Source organism: Panthera leo, chromosome C2 (genome assembly GCF_018350215.1).
Source record: "Panthera leo isolate Ple1 chromosome C2, P.leo_Ple1_pat1.1, whole genome shotgun sequence".
NCBI classification, from domain to species: domain Eukaryota; kingdom Metazoa; phylum Chordata; class Mammalia; order Carnivora; family Felidae; genus Panthera; species Panthera leo.
Genome location: NC_056687.1, coordinates 25,919,936 through 25,937,823, shown reverse-complemented (window position 1 = coordinate 25,937,823; position 17,888 = coordinate 25,919,936). Strand labels below are relative to the sequence as shown.

Genomic DNA, 17,888 nt, shown 5'->3' with positions numbered 1-17,888 from the left:
CCCTAAGCCTGCAAAACAAAACCCTTCATATAGGTCATCCATTTAAGGAAAGAAAAAGAGTGGCTCAGTCGGTTAAGCACCTGACTCTTGATTTTGGCCTAGGTCATGATCTCATGGTTCGATTCATGGGGGATAGAGCCCCGCATTGGGCTCTGCACTGACAGCACGGAGCCTACTTGGGATTTGCTCTCTCTCTTTCTCTCTCTCTCTCTGCCCCTCCCCTGTTTGCACTCTCTGTCTCTCTCAAAATAAATAAGTATTAAAAAAAAATCCACTGAAGCTAACAGATAACAAAATATTTATTTTATTGTTGTAAAATTAAAAATAGACAAGCATATGCAGTTACAGTTCCAAAGCAGAACAATACAAATATATAAATTATTGCAGTTTTAAAAGAAAAAATACCCAGTAATGTCTGAAACCCTCTTAAAACCAACTTGTTTTTTACCAGTAGTTTCATTTTCTTTTCCCAAAGACCCTAGCACAATTTTGTAACATAAATTTCTAACAGCAAAGAGAGATAAGTTCAATGATCTAGTATATGCTACTTTAAAACAAGGTTAACACACACATACGGACTATAAAAGTAGGGATGGCAGCATTTAAACAGAAGTCACTACTGAATACTTTGTAAACTGCCTCTTTTGGAGGCAGCAGACGGAAATAAACATTCTACACAAGTTTGAAAAAAGAAACACACATTTGCTAAAATTCCCTTTGCTGTGTGTGCAGCTGAGGAAAGTTCAACTAACAATTTAGGGGGGTGGGGAATACACATCTTCATGATTTTTTTGTTTTACTTTGGTAAGCTTAAAATTGTGTACTAATTCAGTATTACTAAAATGCATTCGTAGGCTGGACTCTTTTTAAACCAAAAAGAATAGGGAAAAGTAGGTTACAAGCTAGGTGCTAAAAAAAATCTAATGCTAGAGACTTGCTATGATTGGTTCATAGCAAGATGACTAAGTTGCTTAATACGTTAGACTAAATTCTATAATAAGGGCAATTAGGAAGGGATGAAGTGAATGGAAATACTGAGATGTAGGACAGACCCTCGTTATTCCACAGTACTAGAGCCCTCCTCCAAGGTACCTTTCCTTGTGCTGGAGCTCTATTACCTTATTATTCTGGTAAATAAACTCTTTCCCATGCTACCACCACAAAACTTAACATGGCAAGAATAACCTTTGAAGATTTTATCTCTCACTGATTCTCACCACAAATTTCCTCCATAATTATTCCCACCAACCTGAAGTTAATAACAAAATTAAAATTAAAATTAAAAAAATTGTAGAGTACTAAACTTTTTATTAAGTACTTAAAAATACTCAGATATCTTACTTCAGTATAAGCAATATCTGTCAGTAAATCAGAAAAAAAGAAACACTATTAGACCTTTACACTGTCCCATTTGAAAACTTTTATGTCACAATTTTATGGTCACCAACTGAACCTCCTTCTAAGCGATACAAATAATTTATTCTTTAATAGTTCTTACTTAAATTTAGAGCGTATACATTTTAAATTGAATTTTATAACATTAATACAAAACAAAGTAAAAGCAAAACTGGTAAACATTAACACAAACAGATCCTCAAAAATTAATTTAAAAAATCCTAGCAAAAACTGACAAGTCTCAACAGTGTAAATGCCAAGGTAAAAATATCTAAACGAGAAAAGAAAGCACTTTAAACCATTTTCAGTGTTAAACAATGTGGTCAGATGAAAACCCCAGGAAATCTCAAGATGCCTGTCAAGACGCCAATAAAATATATTTTGACTATATTTTTGAAATCACTTCCCAACATGAACTTATTATTTTAAAAATAATTCTCAAGTGTATGTAAAAATGGGCACTTTGTGGTGAAATGCGCATAAATTTGAAAAACTAAGAACATTTCTTTGCTCCAGCATTTAAGAACTACATAATGGAATGAAACACTATTTTGCTGTCTGTATCACCTAAGTGATGTCCTAAGTGCATACCTTTTTTTTCTTAAAAAAAAAAAAGAAAGACTAATTTGGATATTAAATGTTAGGGTCAAAGGGTGATAACCTCAAAATTAAAATAGATTTTTACCTTAATTAAAAGTCTGAACAAATTTGAAAACTTTAATCTCTAATGTGAACAATCTCGTGTGGTCAAAATCACTTTGGACTTCAAGTTGATTTTTAAAACTCCATCCAATTTGTCTAAAATTATGAAATCTAACATGAAAAAAACATTAGTTTTATTTCACTCCCCTTAATAATATAAGCTCTGGAAATGTTAGACTGGCGGTCTTCTCCCTTTTGCCATTTTTGAAACTGATGGTATATATGAGATTTTCTTCTAAACTTCCTCAAAAAGTACTAACAACTGTACAGAAGAATAGCCAAGGATGGTAACAATATTTGTAGTTTTTCATATTCTCTCAGAACTCAACTCTGTCCCTTCTCCTCCTTTTAGCATATACAGTAACTACATCTTCATTCAATCAAGAAAACTAACAAAGGAATCAAAGTTTACCAAATGGTTGGATAAACTACTGTGCAAAGTCCTTCAAGAAAAATTCTTTCACTACAGTATTCATTCAAATAAAGTACTAATATGAGTACCAGCACCGCAGATTGTTTACAGCACCTTTCCTTTGAAGAGCTTAGGTAGAAATATCTAAATGAAATAAATCAGAATCCTCAGTTAAGACCTTACTTAGTACATGCACAATCCCACCCAATTGTTCCAAACTCATTAGTAAAGCTACATATTTGCCAAAAACAAAGCAAACCCTTTTCTTTGGATTAACACTGTTGCATTTAGGACTGCACCATATGGCTCATACTCTGGAAATAGGCTACTACTGATATCAAATGCAACACATCCCAAACTTTTATGACTGTCCCTAAGTGATCTAAATAGAAGCACAAATGTGTGCAAGCACACTGGCTGGAAACATTCTTGATGAATTATGCCAGAAAAAGAGTAAAGTCAAATTAAAAAAATGTGACCTAACAACTAAGCACTTACTAAGATATTTACTGGCATCATCAGGAAATGTCTTTATTTAACTTGTAAATTTATAAAGATTTTGATATTGCACACGTTCAGTTTAAAGCTTATCAAAACTAAGGCAATGTATCCCCACACTCCCTGGATTTCAAATTCATTTTGGATGCCTCGAAAAACTGAGAGAAATTCAAAGTATTTTTCAAAAGCTCCCTCTGAAAAGCAGTTATGTCAGACTTAAAAGAAAACAAAATGAAATCAATTGAGATATCAATTAATACTCTCAGGCAAATTTAACACATTAGTATTACAAAAAATTGTTTTCCACTAGACTGAGGCGTTTCTTTGCTTAGTCAAATACTGTTTTGTGTTCAGACTAAACTCTGACCCAAGCCAGAGCAGGCTGCCAAATTTAAAATAGAAGTCATTCATATCTTTATGCATGAAGCCGCCAAGTTAATGGGCTTTTCTGTAGATTCTTTCAAGCAAAGATTTTACCTCATAAATATATTCTAGCACCAACACAAAACAGAATTTAGAGCCCATTTTAATTCTGTATTGGTTATAGCTTTTACTATATAATACATTGTTATAAAACTTACCTAGCTGTCTGAGACGACATACTAGTTCAGAATTCTTTGGAAACATCACAGGCAACTTACAAGAGTATCCTTTTAAAATGGGCTTGTTTTTTTGAATTAGAGTTTTGTTTTCCTGTGTCAAGCAGTCTTCTCTTTCTCTTTAAGTTCTAAAGTTTAGAAAAACACCTCATAATGCTTTTTTCAGGTCAGTAATACTGACAAGAGAATTTGGACAGTTTAAGGATTCTTGAACCTATATCTGAAGTAGCACACAGAAGAATTTTTAAGTTTTTTTTTAAAAGATAGGACAACAATTTCGCAGCATATTCAATTTGACAGATGTTACACTGGACTTGGAAGTGAGGCGTGACTTACTCTGTCCAAATTCTAACACATCAAAGTCATTAGAATGGAAGTAATAATGAAATATAACAGGCTTTTACTTTTATGGAGACAAGCTGACATATGAAAACTAGATTAGCATTTTCTTTCTGAACAAACTCAGAACTGCTTTTGTTAGAAAAAAATAATGTACTTTTTTTCTTGGATATTTGCTTTAAAAAGTTATTAATTCCTCTTTCCTAAGAGTTATTAGAAGTCAAAACAATTCAACTAGATAGATTTCTACTTCAAAATACATTTATCTTTGGAAAACAATAGTAAAAAGAGTGTATTAAGAGAATAAAATGCAGTGATCTGAAATATGAGTGAACGTATCCACACAGGAAAAGTGTAAATATAATATACAGAGGCATTCAAATACACATTTATAAAGAGAATGGAAAGGTACCTAAAATAGCATTTATATATATAAAACTTTCATATTAAAATATTGCTCATAATAAATAAGAGGTGTATTATGAATTCCATTTCCCTCTTAAAAGTTATCTTTAGTAGTTCAGACTAATCTAAGGAGTTTAATTTTCTATTGTTTTGACAGGTGAATTGCATTAAAATGTTTAATCAAATCACACTGTAACAGTAGTCACATGTGGTAAGTTAGGGAGGGCCATTTAGTAATAATGGGAAGAAAGATTCCCAAAATGAACCAAAATGATTAATCCTAGAAGACTAGAGTGTAACGATCTGCTTTATTTGACAAAGATGTTAAATAGTGCCTTCAGCTTTGCAAATTTAAGGACCATAAAAAAATGGGACCAATAACTTTCTTCAACTTCTTTAAAGTTGTCATGCCTGGCAGACCAGTACATGGTAGGGGCATGAGGGCCAAGGAAGGAAATGTTAAGTTTGGTTTAGTTGTTTATGGGTAGGTGTGACTTTGTTCCTGTTCGCCCCACTTGCAGACACGGTAACTTGGAATAGTTCTTGAGGAGCTGTTCGATGGCAACGTGGCGGACGTGGAGCTCTGAGGCCAAAGAATCTTTTTCTTGCACTTGGTGTGTTAACTCTTCAAAAACTTCTGTAAAGATTTAAAAGGTGGATGAATATATAAATAGGTTCATTTATGACTTATGGGACAGGAAGTGACCATTAATACTCAGGTCTGGAAATACCTCTTAAGAGGTTTTGGATTCAGACTACCTACATTTTTGAATTCTTGTTCCTACACTTTTATAAGTCTCAGGCAAGTGACTAAAACTACACGCTTTAGTTTCCTCTTATGTATAACCTTGGTATCAATAGTAAGCAATTCACAGGGCTACTGTGAGGATTAAATGAGATCATACTATAAAGTACATTCCACAGAATAAGCACTTGATAAACAGAAGTTGCTATTACTATTACTATTGTTACTATTTTATTATTCTCAGCTGATGTGTGATTAAGACCACTGGCCATGGAGTTAAGGAGGGGTTATATAATCCTTAATCTGTTACTAACTGAACGCACGATCTTTGTAAGCAACTTAATGTCTCTGAAGTGTAATTTCCTCACCAAAATGAAAATCAGTTGTTTAAAAAAAAAGGGAACAACAGGGGAATATCAACATTAACTGTTGTTAGTGTTAGCGTTGTATTTGATGATGTTTAAAGAATTACTAGCTGTTGTTGTTGTTGTTGTTTTTTTTTTAGGTGTGATAATGAGGTTGTGATTACCTTTAAAAGAAATTATCTTTTAGAGAAAATCCTGGAGTATTTGTGGACAAAATTTGTCTGGGATCTGTGTCAAATAATCCATGCTGGGCATGGGGTGAAAGGAATGGGTATGAGCAGAGATGAGGGGAAATTAGCTATGCTTTTGATAATAGTTGAAGCTGGTGAAGATGGGTCAAGGGGTTCACTAAACTATTCTCACCACTTTTGTGTTTGACATTGTTTATAATTTAAAAAACTCCACAAAACAGGGCTAATACAACTTTAAAGAACTGTTAGGAAGCACACTCATACAGTGTCTGGCATAATAAAATGCTAGGAAGAGATATGGGTTTAGTTGTCTCCATTTTTACTTAAAAAAGAAAAACTTATTTCCCCTTTATTTCATAGAGAAGTCGTTTTCTTAATCTTTTGCTCTGGAAGTTCCAATGGGTTCTAATCCCCTTTCCGAATTTAAATGCAGATAAAGTTAAGAATGTCCTGTCATGAGGGATTTTCTGTATCAAAATTTTCACATGCATAAAACATTGACACTGAGTCTTTACCCTGTATTTCCTGTCGGAGCTTTGCATTCAGTTGCTTTACCTCACCAAGAGTCATCGAATTCACTGAAACATGAAAATATGTGAATTATTACTACAGTAACCTGGAAAAATAAATTGTCTACATCACTAATACAATATTCTATTTAAAAAAATATTCACTTAACTGCCATTATAGTATTCACCTGTCCTCCAGGATTTATTCATTAACTCCTACAGTGTGGAGGATATTTTCAAATTCTAACCACAGCTCACAGCAAGAAACATATTTTACATCACTTCCAGTACACCTCCACCTGAATCAGAAGTTTTGCCAAAGAATACTTGGTAAACTGCTAGAAGCCACTACTCATCAAGCTGATTATGCTTAAGCACTACATAGTTTATGATCCACAGCTGGGAAAACACTAAAGTACTGTGGAAATAGTCTGAAAAACTGATCTATCTCGTTATATAACCTTAGATAACTCATGTGTAGAATTTAGAAGTTGCATTAAAAATACACCCAATGTCCCTTCTAGTTCTAAAATCACTTGACTTAAAGTCAATTAGAATTATCTCAGTTTCTGTGTGTTTTCGTGGATATAAATGAAAACTGAACGGGTCACTTTTCCCAACTTTAAAATAAGTGCACACATTACCTTTGTCCTTTAGTGAATGTCAGCTTTTTGCTTTTGAAATGCCACCCCCAGTAAATTAATCTTGTAGCGATGAGCAACGTGACAATGTATGTTAGCCAATGGTTGAAGATGTACTTCTAAACTACATGAACTTCAAACTTCCAATTGTTTGTCAATTCCATTTAGTTTAATACATTTAATTTATTAAATTTATTTATTTTAAGTTTATTAAAAAAGATGATGGGACTGAATTCAAATGCTTTAGGACATACTAAGGAGTATTTGAGAGAACTGATGGAGAATTTAAGACACCTCATTTTTGCTAGGGTGAACCTGTCATTTAAATACTCTATAAAATCCATAATTCTAGAACAAAATTCTTGACATATCACATATGTAAAAATGTAAAAAAAAAAAAAAAAGGCCAACAAAACTGCAACTTTTACTTTTCTCCCCATTTTACTTACATTCCTCTCTGCTGTAATGTGGATGCTGGGCCTGGACGTTAGCATCTGGATCAGAGATTATTTCTTCTTTTTTCTGTGCCTGGTTGTGACTATGAGGCCACAATACACTACTGTGGCATAAAGTGGCACCTGAATCTTGCAACACAGCAAGCTCAAAGTCTGTATTTTCCCGCTGCTCCAATATTCTTTGTGAACAGTTTGAGAGGCTGCCTGTGCTTGCATCTATCCACTTTGCAGAATACTTTGGTACTTGAGAGTCAAACTGTGGGAGTAACTTTTTATCTGGCTTATGCCTGCAATTTAACAGGTGATGCTGGGTATTTTTAGAACATTCAGAATCTGAATCCAGATCCTTATTTTGTGCATACTGTACAATCCAGTTTATCTTCTTACTCAAAAGAGTTTTAACTTCTTCGTAAGTACTTTTTGAAAGTTTAGATCGGGGACAATCCTGGTTTGCAATCAAATGGTATTTTTCAAAGCAGTCTTTATGGCCCCTTAATGATCTGGTGTGCAAGAGATTAGATTTTGGTACTCCTATAGAGAAAAACAAACAAACAAACAAAAGACAACATTTTGTTTTTTTAAAAGCTGCAATAAGAGTATATACAGATCTTAGTAAAACATGGCTCTCAGTCATCAGGTTTGTAAATTAGAGGAAAGATGCTAAAGAATATGGGTGTTAATAACATAAAATATGGTCTAATAATTTCTGCTTCAGTTTAACTATATAGTTCAGTAATATTAAATTCTTATGAATAATAAAGCCTTTCCAAGGACTTGATTCATTTTAAACCTTGCTCCAGAGGCAGGTTATTGCATATAATACAAAAAAGTAGTACCAAACTAGCAATTTACATTTACAAAATGTTGGCCTTTATAGTGTAGTGCTTTCTTTGCTAATCCTCCTGAAGTACACACTTGCAAAAATTTCTACTTTAAGGCTCAATAAGAGAAATGCTTGACAATTTTTTTCTAACAAAAACATAAGTTGATCATGTTCTTAAATTATGGTTATGTTTTACTGGGGAAAGGTATACCAGAACCAAAAAAATACACATTAATAAAAGCCTCACAAAGTCAATGAAGTGGGTTTTCTGTCTGTCTATCTATCTATCTTGACTCTTATCTAGTAGGCCTCATGCCCAGCATGGAGCCCAATTCAGGGCTTGAACTCATGACCCTGAGATCAAGACCTGAGCTGAGATCAAGAGTTGGACATTTAGGGTCGCCTGGGTGGCTCATTCAGTTAAGCATCTGACTTGATTTCAGCTCAGGTCATGATCTCATGGTTTGTGAGTTCGAGCCCTGCATTAGGCTCTCTGCTCTCAGCACAGAGCCTGCTTCGGATCCTCTGTCTCCCCGTCTCTACCCCTCCCCGCTTGCTCGCGCACTCTCTCTCTCTCAAATAAATAAGCTTAAAAAAAAAAAAAAAGAAAGAAAGAGTTGCACATTTAACTGACTGAGCCACCCAGGTGCCCCTAGATTTATTTTTTTAAGAAAACGAAAGCATCTAAAATGTTTTCACATTTGTTCAGCTTTCTAAAACTTTATCAAGATAATTTTATCCTCTAGAAGAAATGCATTATACACAATTAATTTTCACATAGCGATAGATATTATCTGCTCCAATAACCAGTATAATTCTTCAACAAATCTTCATGATATACTATAAATAGTAGAAATGTTCTTATCACATTTTTCTATCTCCTAACTTTTTAGTAAGCTTAAGTATGCTATTTCAATTGTTTTTTAAAATACAGATCATAGAACACATTTTCAAAGACATAATACATTTCATAATACAGAATACCTTATTACATTCTTATAAACTCAAGCCATATTATTAAAGTCAAACAGCAGTATGTTTATATTGAAAGTGAATAAGGATGTGGAGCTGAAAATTAATGCCTGCCAGAATTAACCAGTCTAAATCTGCTTAGCTTTGAAAATAGGGTTAAGTGGAGTGCCACTCAGGTGGCAGGTTAAAAAAAAAAACCAAAAAACTTTTAGCTGACTTATCAGAAAAAATTAAACCCTGCACTCATCCTTTGTTTTAAAAATTGAAGTTGTAACAATTTTATTAACTGAACTGCAAACTCTGGCTAGTAGTAAGATAATGAAGTACTTGCACTTTAATGGTATTAAATCAGGTATAAAACTGCGTGTATTAATTTGTTCTAAAATGATGTAACATCAGCCAATAGTGGGACCTGCTGAGTTTGCCAAAACCACTGCTAAATGGGCTATCCGTTGGCTCACAAGTGAGCTATGGGGAGTACACCTCCTGAACAATGATCATGTAAGCATGTGGGAACAGCTGCTCTCACGAAGCAAACTCAAATACCTCAGCGTTGTCTTCCACCGAGTACAAAAACAGACCCGAAATGGAATTTCATACACATTTTATTTATCCCTTTGCTACTTATACTGCAGTTGTGTGTGTGTATGTTTTTGTTTGTTTGTTTTGTTTTTTTTTTTTTAACCAGTTACTGTCTGATTAGGTTAAATTTCCAGCAAAATTAAGATACTTAAGTGCAAACCTTCAAAGCTCTATTTGATAACACGATTGAACACCTTTAAGACTGGGTAAATTAACACGAAAAGGAAGTTCACAAATCTTATTAGAATGAAAATATTAAAAGTTTTGTTATTATATATGTTTAAGGCCATAAACAAGACAAAAAAGTAGCTAGTACAAAAGTATAGCCCAAATAAATAGCTCCACTCTGCTGCTTGATTCTAATACTTACTGCACTGGATAAACAGCAGGTAGGCAGAGAACTTGAACTTGCTTACTTTACTAACTCGGGAAGATTTTTCAAGAGCTGCCTTACTCTGCAACCTCCCTTCAGTCTCACTGCCAAAAGATGGCTAACCAATCTCCAACGGTCAACTGTCTTCGCAGACCACTGCCACAGCTCTAAGCCATGATTTAGTTGAATCTATTAAACATAGCAAATTTTAAATTTCACTGGTCTGTATGAAAAGAAATTCTTTCGCATATAAAAAAAGGGTTTAAATTATGCTGCAGAAGTTAATTTTTGCTGTTAAATCTTGTGGGCTTCTGGTATTTATTTAGAAACGTCAAAAACTGTACTGATAAAAGATACAAAATTGTATGAAACAATGAATTTCCTGATGTGTCCAGAGCTTCAACAGCAGGTTAATAGATGTCTATTTGAAGGATAATGTGGACTTTTAAAGATTTTTCTTTTCCAATGTTCCTTCTTAGTAATTTGTGCAACATAACTTTTCTTCAAAAATATATTTTTTTTAATTTTTAAGTTTATTTTTATTTTGACGGGGGGGGGGGGCAGAGAGAGAGAGAGAGAGAGAGAGAGAGAGAGGTGGAGGGGCAGAGAGAGAAGGTGGGAGAGAATCCCAAGCAGGCTCTGCACTGTCAGCACAGAGCCCTATGTGGGGCTTGAACCCATGAACCATGGGATCATGGCCTGAACCAAAATCGAGAGTTGCTTAACTGACTGAGCCACCCATGTGCCCTAAAATAATTTTTCTTTTAGTTTTTACTTAAATACCCAAATTAATGCTAGGAACCTGGATAAGAACATGATTACATGCATATAAATAATCTTTTGAGATGAAAAGCAAATCAGAGAACAATATTCAATTTACTGTACAAATACACAAATGTAACATAAATTTCTTTCAGATATTCAGGAGTAAAAGTCACCTGTAAATGACATGAGGGGCTCCTGGGTGGCTCAGTTGGTTAAGCGTCTGACTTCACCTCAGGACATGATCTCATGATTCGTTGAGTTCGAGCCCTGCATTGGGCTCTCTGCTGCTAGCACAGAACCTGCTTTGGATCCTCTGTCCCCTCTCTCTCTGCCCCTCCCCTGCTCACGCTCTCTCTCAAAAATGAATAAACATTTTACAAAAGAAAAATAAAACACATGAAAAAAAGTGTCATGGGCAAGAAAGAGTTCTGAGTATAGCGAACACTTATACTTAGATGGCCCATGGGCTTCTCAAACACCTACCTCCTGGACGAAATGCTTCTTCCTCTTCTAAGTGCCCAAACCTTAAACCTGATTCTCTTCCTGAGTCTGGCACCACCAACTGCTCAAGGAAGAAACCTAGGTGTCCTCCTTGACAGCTCCTCCCCTCACCTATCCCAAATGTTTTGCTGTCCATTTTAAAGGGTTCTTTTCCCCATAAAATCTAGCGGCACAACATCCTGAAATCCTGCTTCACCCGATCACCCCTCTCACTGAACTGTCTGGGTCATTACCATCTCCTGTCTGGTTCTTACTCCAACACGTCTGGGTTAGCTGAGAACACCAGATTTCACAAATGCCTCTTCACTGGCCTTTATCTCCAACTATGAGTAAGTTCTGTGGGAAAGGGCACATGCCTGGCACATGGGGAGTACTCAAGAAAAAGCAGTTAAATGAATAAAGGAAAATTTAAATTATATTAAAACCAAACAAAACAAACTTATTAGCGATTGTCATTCAAGGTCTACTACAATGAACTTTTGCCCTTCCTGGGCAAGGGAAGCAGGATATGCAGTTTTGCCAGGCTACTCAGAAGTTAATTGAAGAAAGCCATCTTCAGTGGAATTACTCCTATGTTTAGTTTAATGGGCCACTAGTCTGAAGAACTGATGAGTGGCACTGATACACAGATGGCAATCTTGTGGCATCGTTCAATCTGCCAGGCAAAACCATGAACTTCTACTCAACTGTATTAATTTTAACAGAAATTTACATGTAGAGAATATAAAAGGCTGTTTTACGTGAACTGTACCTCATTAATACCTTTAATTTCTTTAAGCTCACTAAGTTTTAAAGTTCAATTTGAAAATGTTTGTTTTATAAACATGGTTTAAAATATCCCATGCAGTAGCACAGGAAACAAAACATTCAAAAAGTATAATATACTGATTACTTCATATACTTGAACAAATTACCTTTTAATCTAGAAAAGAAGGTGAGTAGCCCACCTAATTTGTTATCAGCAATATACGTGCCATTTGATAAACTCTTGAAGTGATTTTGTTTTCTTCACTTCATCAGTTCGAATTATTATAAAAGAAACAACTATTGCTATTATCAGAGATCCCAGTGAGTTTCCCTACTGACTTTTCAATTTTAATTGCATTTACAAGTGTAAACAGCTCTGAGCACCAATTTGTTTCCTTAGCAGCTTTTGAAAAGGAATGAATCTAAATGCAATTAAATGAGTTGATATTTTTGAAGAGCTGAGTTATAAGGAGTTTCCAAACCAGTTCAACAAAAACTGCGCTACAACTTCCTCACTAATAAAAATGTTGAAGGCCAACGTAATTGACATCCTATTATGAAAACTTCTTTAAATCATACTTCAAAAAGGTCCATGTAATTTTTTTTTTTTTTTTGTCATGAAGTCATTATTATTAGTGAACCAAGACCTTAATTGGCAACCATGACTGCTTTTTTTTAAGTACTAGCTGCTCTGGAGAGAGGCCATTTAGAATTACATAGGCAGTATATTTCTGTATGAACGGGGGTATTTTAAAAAGTTAAGCTGTTCCTATTCAATAGTTTTTTCTTTTTTATCTTTTCCCACTTTCATCTCTGATTTTGTTATACCATTCTCACATACTTTGAAAACCCTCCCACTAACCCATCTGGCATGCTATCCCCATTTCTATTCTTTAAGTCCCTCTTTAAGATCAATTTACTTTTAAGAAAACTTGGTTAAACCCATAGAAGAGCAAAGTCACTCAAATATAGACTTTTCTGTCTACCTGCCACGGTTGCCCTTTTTAAAATAAGGATTATTTCCATGCTTATATTTAATCTGCCTATCGTAGCAACATGTCTTTTCCCCTAATAAGATGAGACTCTTAAGTGGCACTAAAAAATAGGAACGAAACCCAAACGCTTAGCAAGTTGTATTACATGTCCCATTATCCTTGGATTAAAAAAAAATTTTTTTTTAATGTTTATTTTTGGGAGAGAGAGAGAGACAGAGCATGATCATGCAGGGGAGGGGCAGAGAGAGAGGGAGACACAGAATCCAAAGCAGCCTCCTGGCTCTGAGGTGCCAACACAGAGCTCAATGTGGGGCTCAAACTCATCAACTGTGAGATCATGACCTGAGCCGTAGTTGGATGCTTAACCGACTGAGCCACGCAGGCACCCCATCCTTGGATTTCACCTCCAGCCTCTTGAAGACCTTATTTGGAATTTGGTGGTAATGAGGTAAACAAAGCAATCTTATCTTGATGGCTCACCAGTTGGTCCTGTCAAACAGCACTGTTTCTCAGTGGACTACACTGATGCCACATGGCTTTCTACTTTACACATCCCTGAATCCCGTCATCTGACTTACTCCAATCCTGCCTTACTGGACTCCGTCCGTTAGAGTTCATTTTGAATTTGATTACTTAACTTCATTTCCCAGTCAAAGGAATGGCTTCATATAATTTGGTGCTCCTTAGGCAGAGCAAACAGAACACAACCAGTAGTTGGATGTAAAGCTGTGAATACACACGTTAGCACATCAGTAGGAGACTGGACAGCTCTAAGAGAGCAAGCTCTTCAAGTTTTACTTCAAACATAAAACAGAATTAGACAACTGGCAGTGCTGGTATTCAAACTGTGGGTTTGTGTGTTCTTTCTTAATATTTAAATAAGGCAAGGGAATTTTAGTTATAAATTTAAGTTCCAGGCTGTTAACATGCTGTGAAGAAATTTGAAACATTTTGCCTTCAAACATGACCAACATTTGTGCAGCAATTCGTGTGGTATTGCTTCAGAATCTTCTATGCAGGCTCACATTCTGCCCAGTTTAAAGAGTTTTCCAAGAGTTAAGATGTTTTTCTTCTTATGATGATCTTATCTTGGTTGCTAAGAAAGGGAGTACAAGTACCTGCATGTTTATGTGCTGTTCATATTAAGAAGTCATCTTGAGCTTCTTTAAAGTGTTAATTGTAAAAATGGGAGGAGAGCTAAACTTCGTTGTGCTAAGAAAGACTAAAAGAATTAAGATGTTACTTCTTTGGGAGGATCCGATCCCATTTCTGATAAAAGGAATAGAGGAAAAGCTCTGTAAATAGACGTAGCACACCCACATCCATACTGCAGACAAGTTTTGTTTAGCCTACAAGTGTATTAAAAGAAGAAAAAAATTATATCTACTTATAGTTTTCAGTTTCTTGGTTTCTCTTAAAAGCCAAATCTGAAGATCTGGCAGCAACTGGCTAGTAGTGAGAAGCAGCTGCCATCTGAAAATAGGGCAAGTTCTCTTTAATCCAAAACAGTCCTTATCATTTCCTTCCTGAGTGTGCAGGGTACCTATGACCCAGGAGGCTCTGTGGCCAGGCCGCCAACTAGTGACACGTGTGCTATATACCAAGACTGTGCAGTGATACAGATCTGAATTGCTTTGGTGCAAAAACTGCTTGTCGCAATGATGCTTTGACACCTAACTTGACCAGGCTATTTTGCATCTGATGAGCAAGCAGGAGCAGGCAAGCTAGGATTCAACAAGAGTTATTACCACTGTATCTATTGCCCATCACAGCCACTCAGTGGGAGGATGCTCAGATTGTCTATCCTGCCATGGGGCTAAAGGTGGGAAATTAGACCAAAGGCAGGAAGGCAAGGATACATAGTTGGAGCACCCACTTCCTTTCCACACCCATAATAGGCTAGGCTTCTATTTTTATTGGATGCCCAAGTGCTTTAGTGACTACTATGCTAACAGTGTCCTATTCCCTCCCACCTCATGCCTTTAGCTAACTCAGGAGCCACTGAAGAGTATGTCATATTCAAGTACTGAACATACTGTTAAAAAGTAATAGGTAATTGCTTATCTCTGCATTTAGCAGATGGAATTGCTGGCAACCACAGTAAGCCAATATACAGATGGGTTCAGCAACTTGCTTTTCTACATTTTGAGAACCAATGCCCTAACGAAAGATATATCAACAGGTGGTCTTTAGACAGCAGACTGCAGTTTAGAGATGTTTATTCCATTCTCAAGTTACTGTATGTGCTAGGAGAAGGATTAAGCCGTTAAACAGCTTAACCCAGTAAATGAATTATAAGGGCAAATTCCAGTAAGCAATGAGTTCTGAGAGACAATGTTAAAAGATAAACCTCAATCTCTAATAATGAAGGAACTGAGGTCTGGTAATGAAAGGAGATCTATAAACTGCAAATGACTTGTCAAAAAGAAAACGTCTCAGTGAATTTTACTTTTTCATTTTAACAGTTGGAAAACTGGGGAAACACACCTACATAACAACTGTTTATTACTAACGGTAGAAAAAATAAGTCCACATTCAGTTCTATTCCCTAATTTAGCTACCTGTTTTTTTGTTGTTGTTTGAGAGAGAGCATACACATGAGCAGAGGAGAGGGGCGAGAGAGAGAGAGAGAGAGAGAGAGAGAGAGAGAGAGAATCTGAATCCCAACATGGGCTTCTATCTGATGACCCTGGGATCATGACCTGAGTCAAAACCAAAAGTCGGATTCTCAACTGACTGAACCACTCAAGCACTCCTAGCTACCTGTTTTTTAACTAGCAATGTCCAACAGAACATTCTGTGATGATGGACATGGTCTATAACTGTTATCCAATAGTAGCCACTAGCCACATGCAGTTATTAAGCATTTGAATGTAGCTGGCATGACCAAGAACTAAAATTTTAACCTTATCTAATTTTAATTAAGGTTAATAACCATACTGTGGTAAGGCTACCAAATTGGACAGGGCAGTCTGTCTGGAAGTAATTAAGCAAAAGTGTACTTGGAACGAGAACATGGATAGAAGCCGTCCATGTTCTTACTAATGGTTTAATATGGGCTACTAAGCTTACAGCAGCATACAATATAAAAGGCTAAATTTGTTTGTCTAGTACATTAAAATATGTCAAATTTAGACTGTAATTTTTTGGTGGTACAAAAAACATTATACTATAAAAAGTTTTAAGTCAATAATCCAACTGACTCAAGTAAACCTCTACTTGTTTCATTTTCCCCAAAAGAGCTCTGAGTATACTGACATTAAAAAATTGTTTTTGTGCATGAAGCTGTATAAAAGACTCCCAAAAAGTTACTCAAATCAGGGGTGCCTGGGTAGCTCAGTCAGTTAAGCGTCCAACTCTTGATTTCAGCTCAGGTCATGATCTCACGGTTCATGGGATCAAGCCTCACACTGGGCTCTGTGCTGGCAGCATGGAGTTTGCTTGGGATTTTCTTTCTCTCTCTCTCTCTCTCTCTCTCTCTCTCTCTCTCTCTCTCTCCCCACACACACACACACTCTCCCCAGCTTGTGCTCTCTCTCTCAAAATAAATAAACTTAAGAAAAAAGTTACTCTAATTAACTGTAGTATGATTGAGCTGTTTTATATGTGGCACAAAGAGACACTAATTTGCAGAAAAAAACAAAAAATCCCAACATTCCTAAAGATACATAGAGTTAAAATGATACATGTTATTTAAACAAAAGAGACTGTAAAAAAAAGAAATCCACTTTTATAGTAACACCAGATAAACAGGGAAAATCATAATGACAAAGTAAAATTATAGGTTCCAAAGCAAGAAATGTGATAGACATATGAATTCTTTGCCCTTTATCTCCTGAAACCTTGTCTGCCCAGTAAAGGTTATGAATGATTTATTTTCTTACAAATGAGGAAAAAAAAAAAAATGAAAAGCTGTCCTACAGCTATTTTAAAACCTCAGTTTTGCATTTCAACTTTTTGCATAAATTTGAATCATGGTTCCTGAAATTCTAGTTGCCTATTCCTTAAATAGATGCTAAATGGTAGCATCTAATAGGGATATAATATAATAATATAATTCACTAGCTATAGTGAATTTGAAAACATGTATAAGTCACTTACTACTATAGGTAGTAAATGGTAAAAATTCAGGCTGATGGAAAACAATCATTACAATTCACTAACCATTTGATAAGAAAAACTAACATTAAAAAAAATAATTGATAAATCATATTGCATGATGCTAAACAGAAATATTATGACTGTGTTATAATTACATCATAGTAATTCTAGAGTAGAAAGAACTAAACAAAGGAGTTGGTGAACTGACATAAAATAAAATTTTCCCATGATGAAACAAATAGTTTTTTGTTTTTTTTTTTAACTGGAAGATTACATGGTCCTAATTCAGCAGTAATGGAAGCCATTGAAACAAATGATAGGACTACAAATTGGGACAGGACTCTGATCTAAAAGTCTACCTCTGGGAATTTAAACTACAATGAAATGGGAATTTAATCAGACATGCATAAAAAATGTACATATAACAATGTTTTAGTACTGGTAAACTGCAAACAAGCTAAACATTTAGCAATGGGATAGTGGTTAAATGAATTAGGGTACAATGGACTGCAACCTTAAAAAAAGTAGAAAATTTTACCTAGCATGAAAAAGATATTCCTAATATATTAAATGAAAAGGCTGATTATTAAATGCTATATATAGCTTGATTTCATTTTTAAACACAATTTGCTACATATGTGTGCATGCACATACACACACATAGTCTACTACAGAAAACAATTTAGAAGAACACACCAAAAATATCAAGAGATTGTTGGTAGATGAGTGGCATTATGAATCTTAATATTCTTATTATTTCCTATATTTTGATT

The 17,888-nt window shown here is 35.2% G+C and overlaps 1 protein-coding gene across 4 annotated transcripts in view; it reads right to left on the bottom strand.

The window, feature by feature from the left end:
* Nucleotides 1-397: 397 nt before the first annotated feature.
* CC2H21orf91 (chromosome C2 C21orf91 homolog) overlaps nucleotides 398-17,888 on the bottom strand; it is a 32,095-nt gene continuing 14,604 nt past the window's right edge. For 3 of the 4 annotated variants that reach the window (XM_042955743.1, XM_042955745.1, XM_042955744.1), the window contains exons 3-5: nucleotides 7,251-7,787; nucleotides 6,167-6,229; nucleotides 398-4,987 (exon numbers count right to left, since the gene is read on the bottom strand). In XM_042955743.1, coding sequence (XP_042811677.1) covers nucleotides 4,821-4,987; nucleotides 6,167-6,229; nucleotides 7,251-7,787 — 767 coding nt within the window. In that variant the 3' untranslated portion in view covers nucleotides 398-4,820. The remainder of the gene's footprint in view (nucleotides 4,988-6,166; nucleotides 6,230-7,250; nucleotides 7,788-17,888) is intronic. The other variant, XM_042955746.1, reaches the window with a different exon arrangement.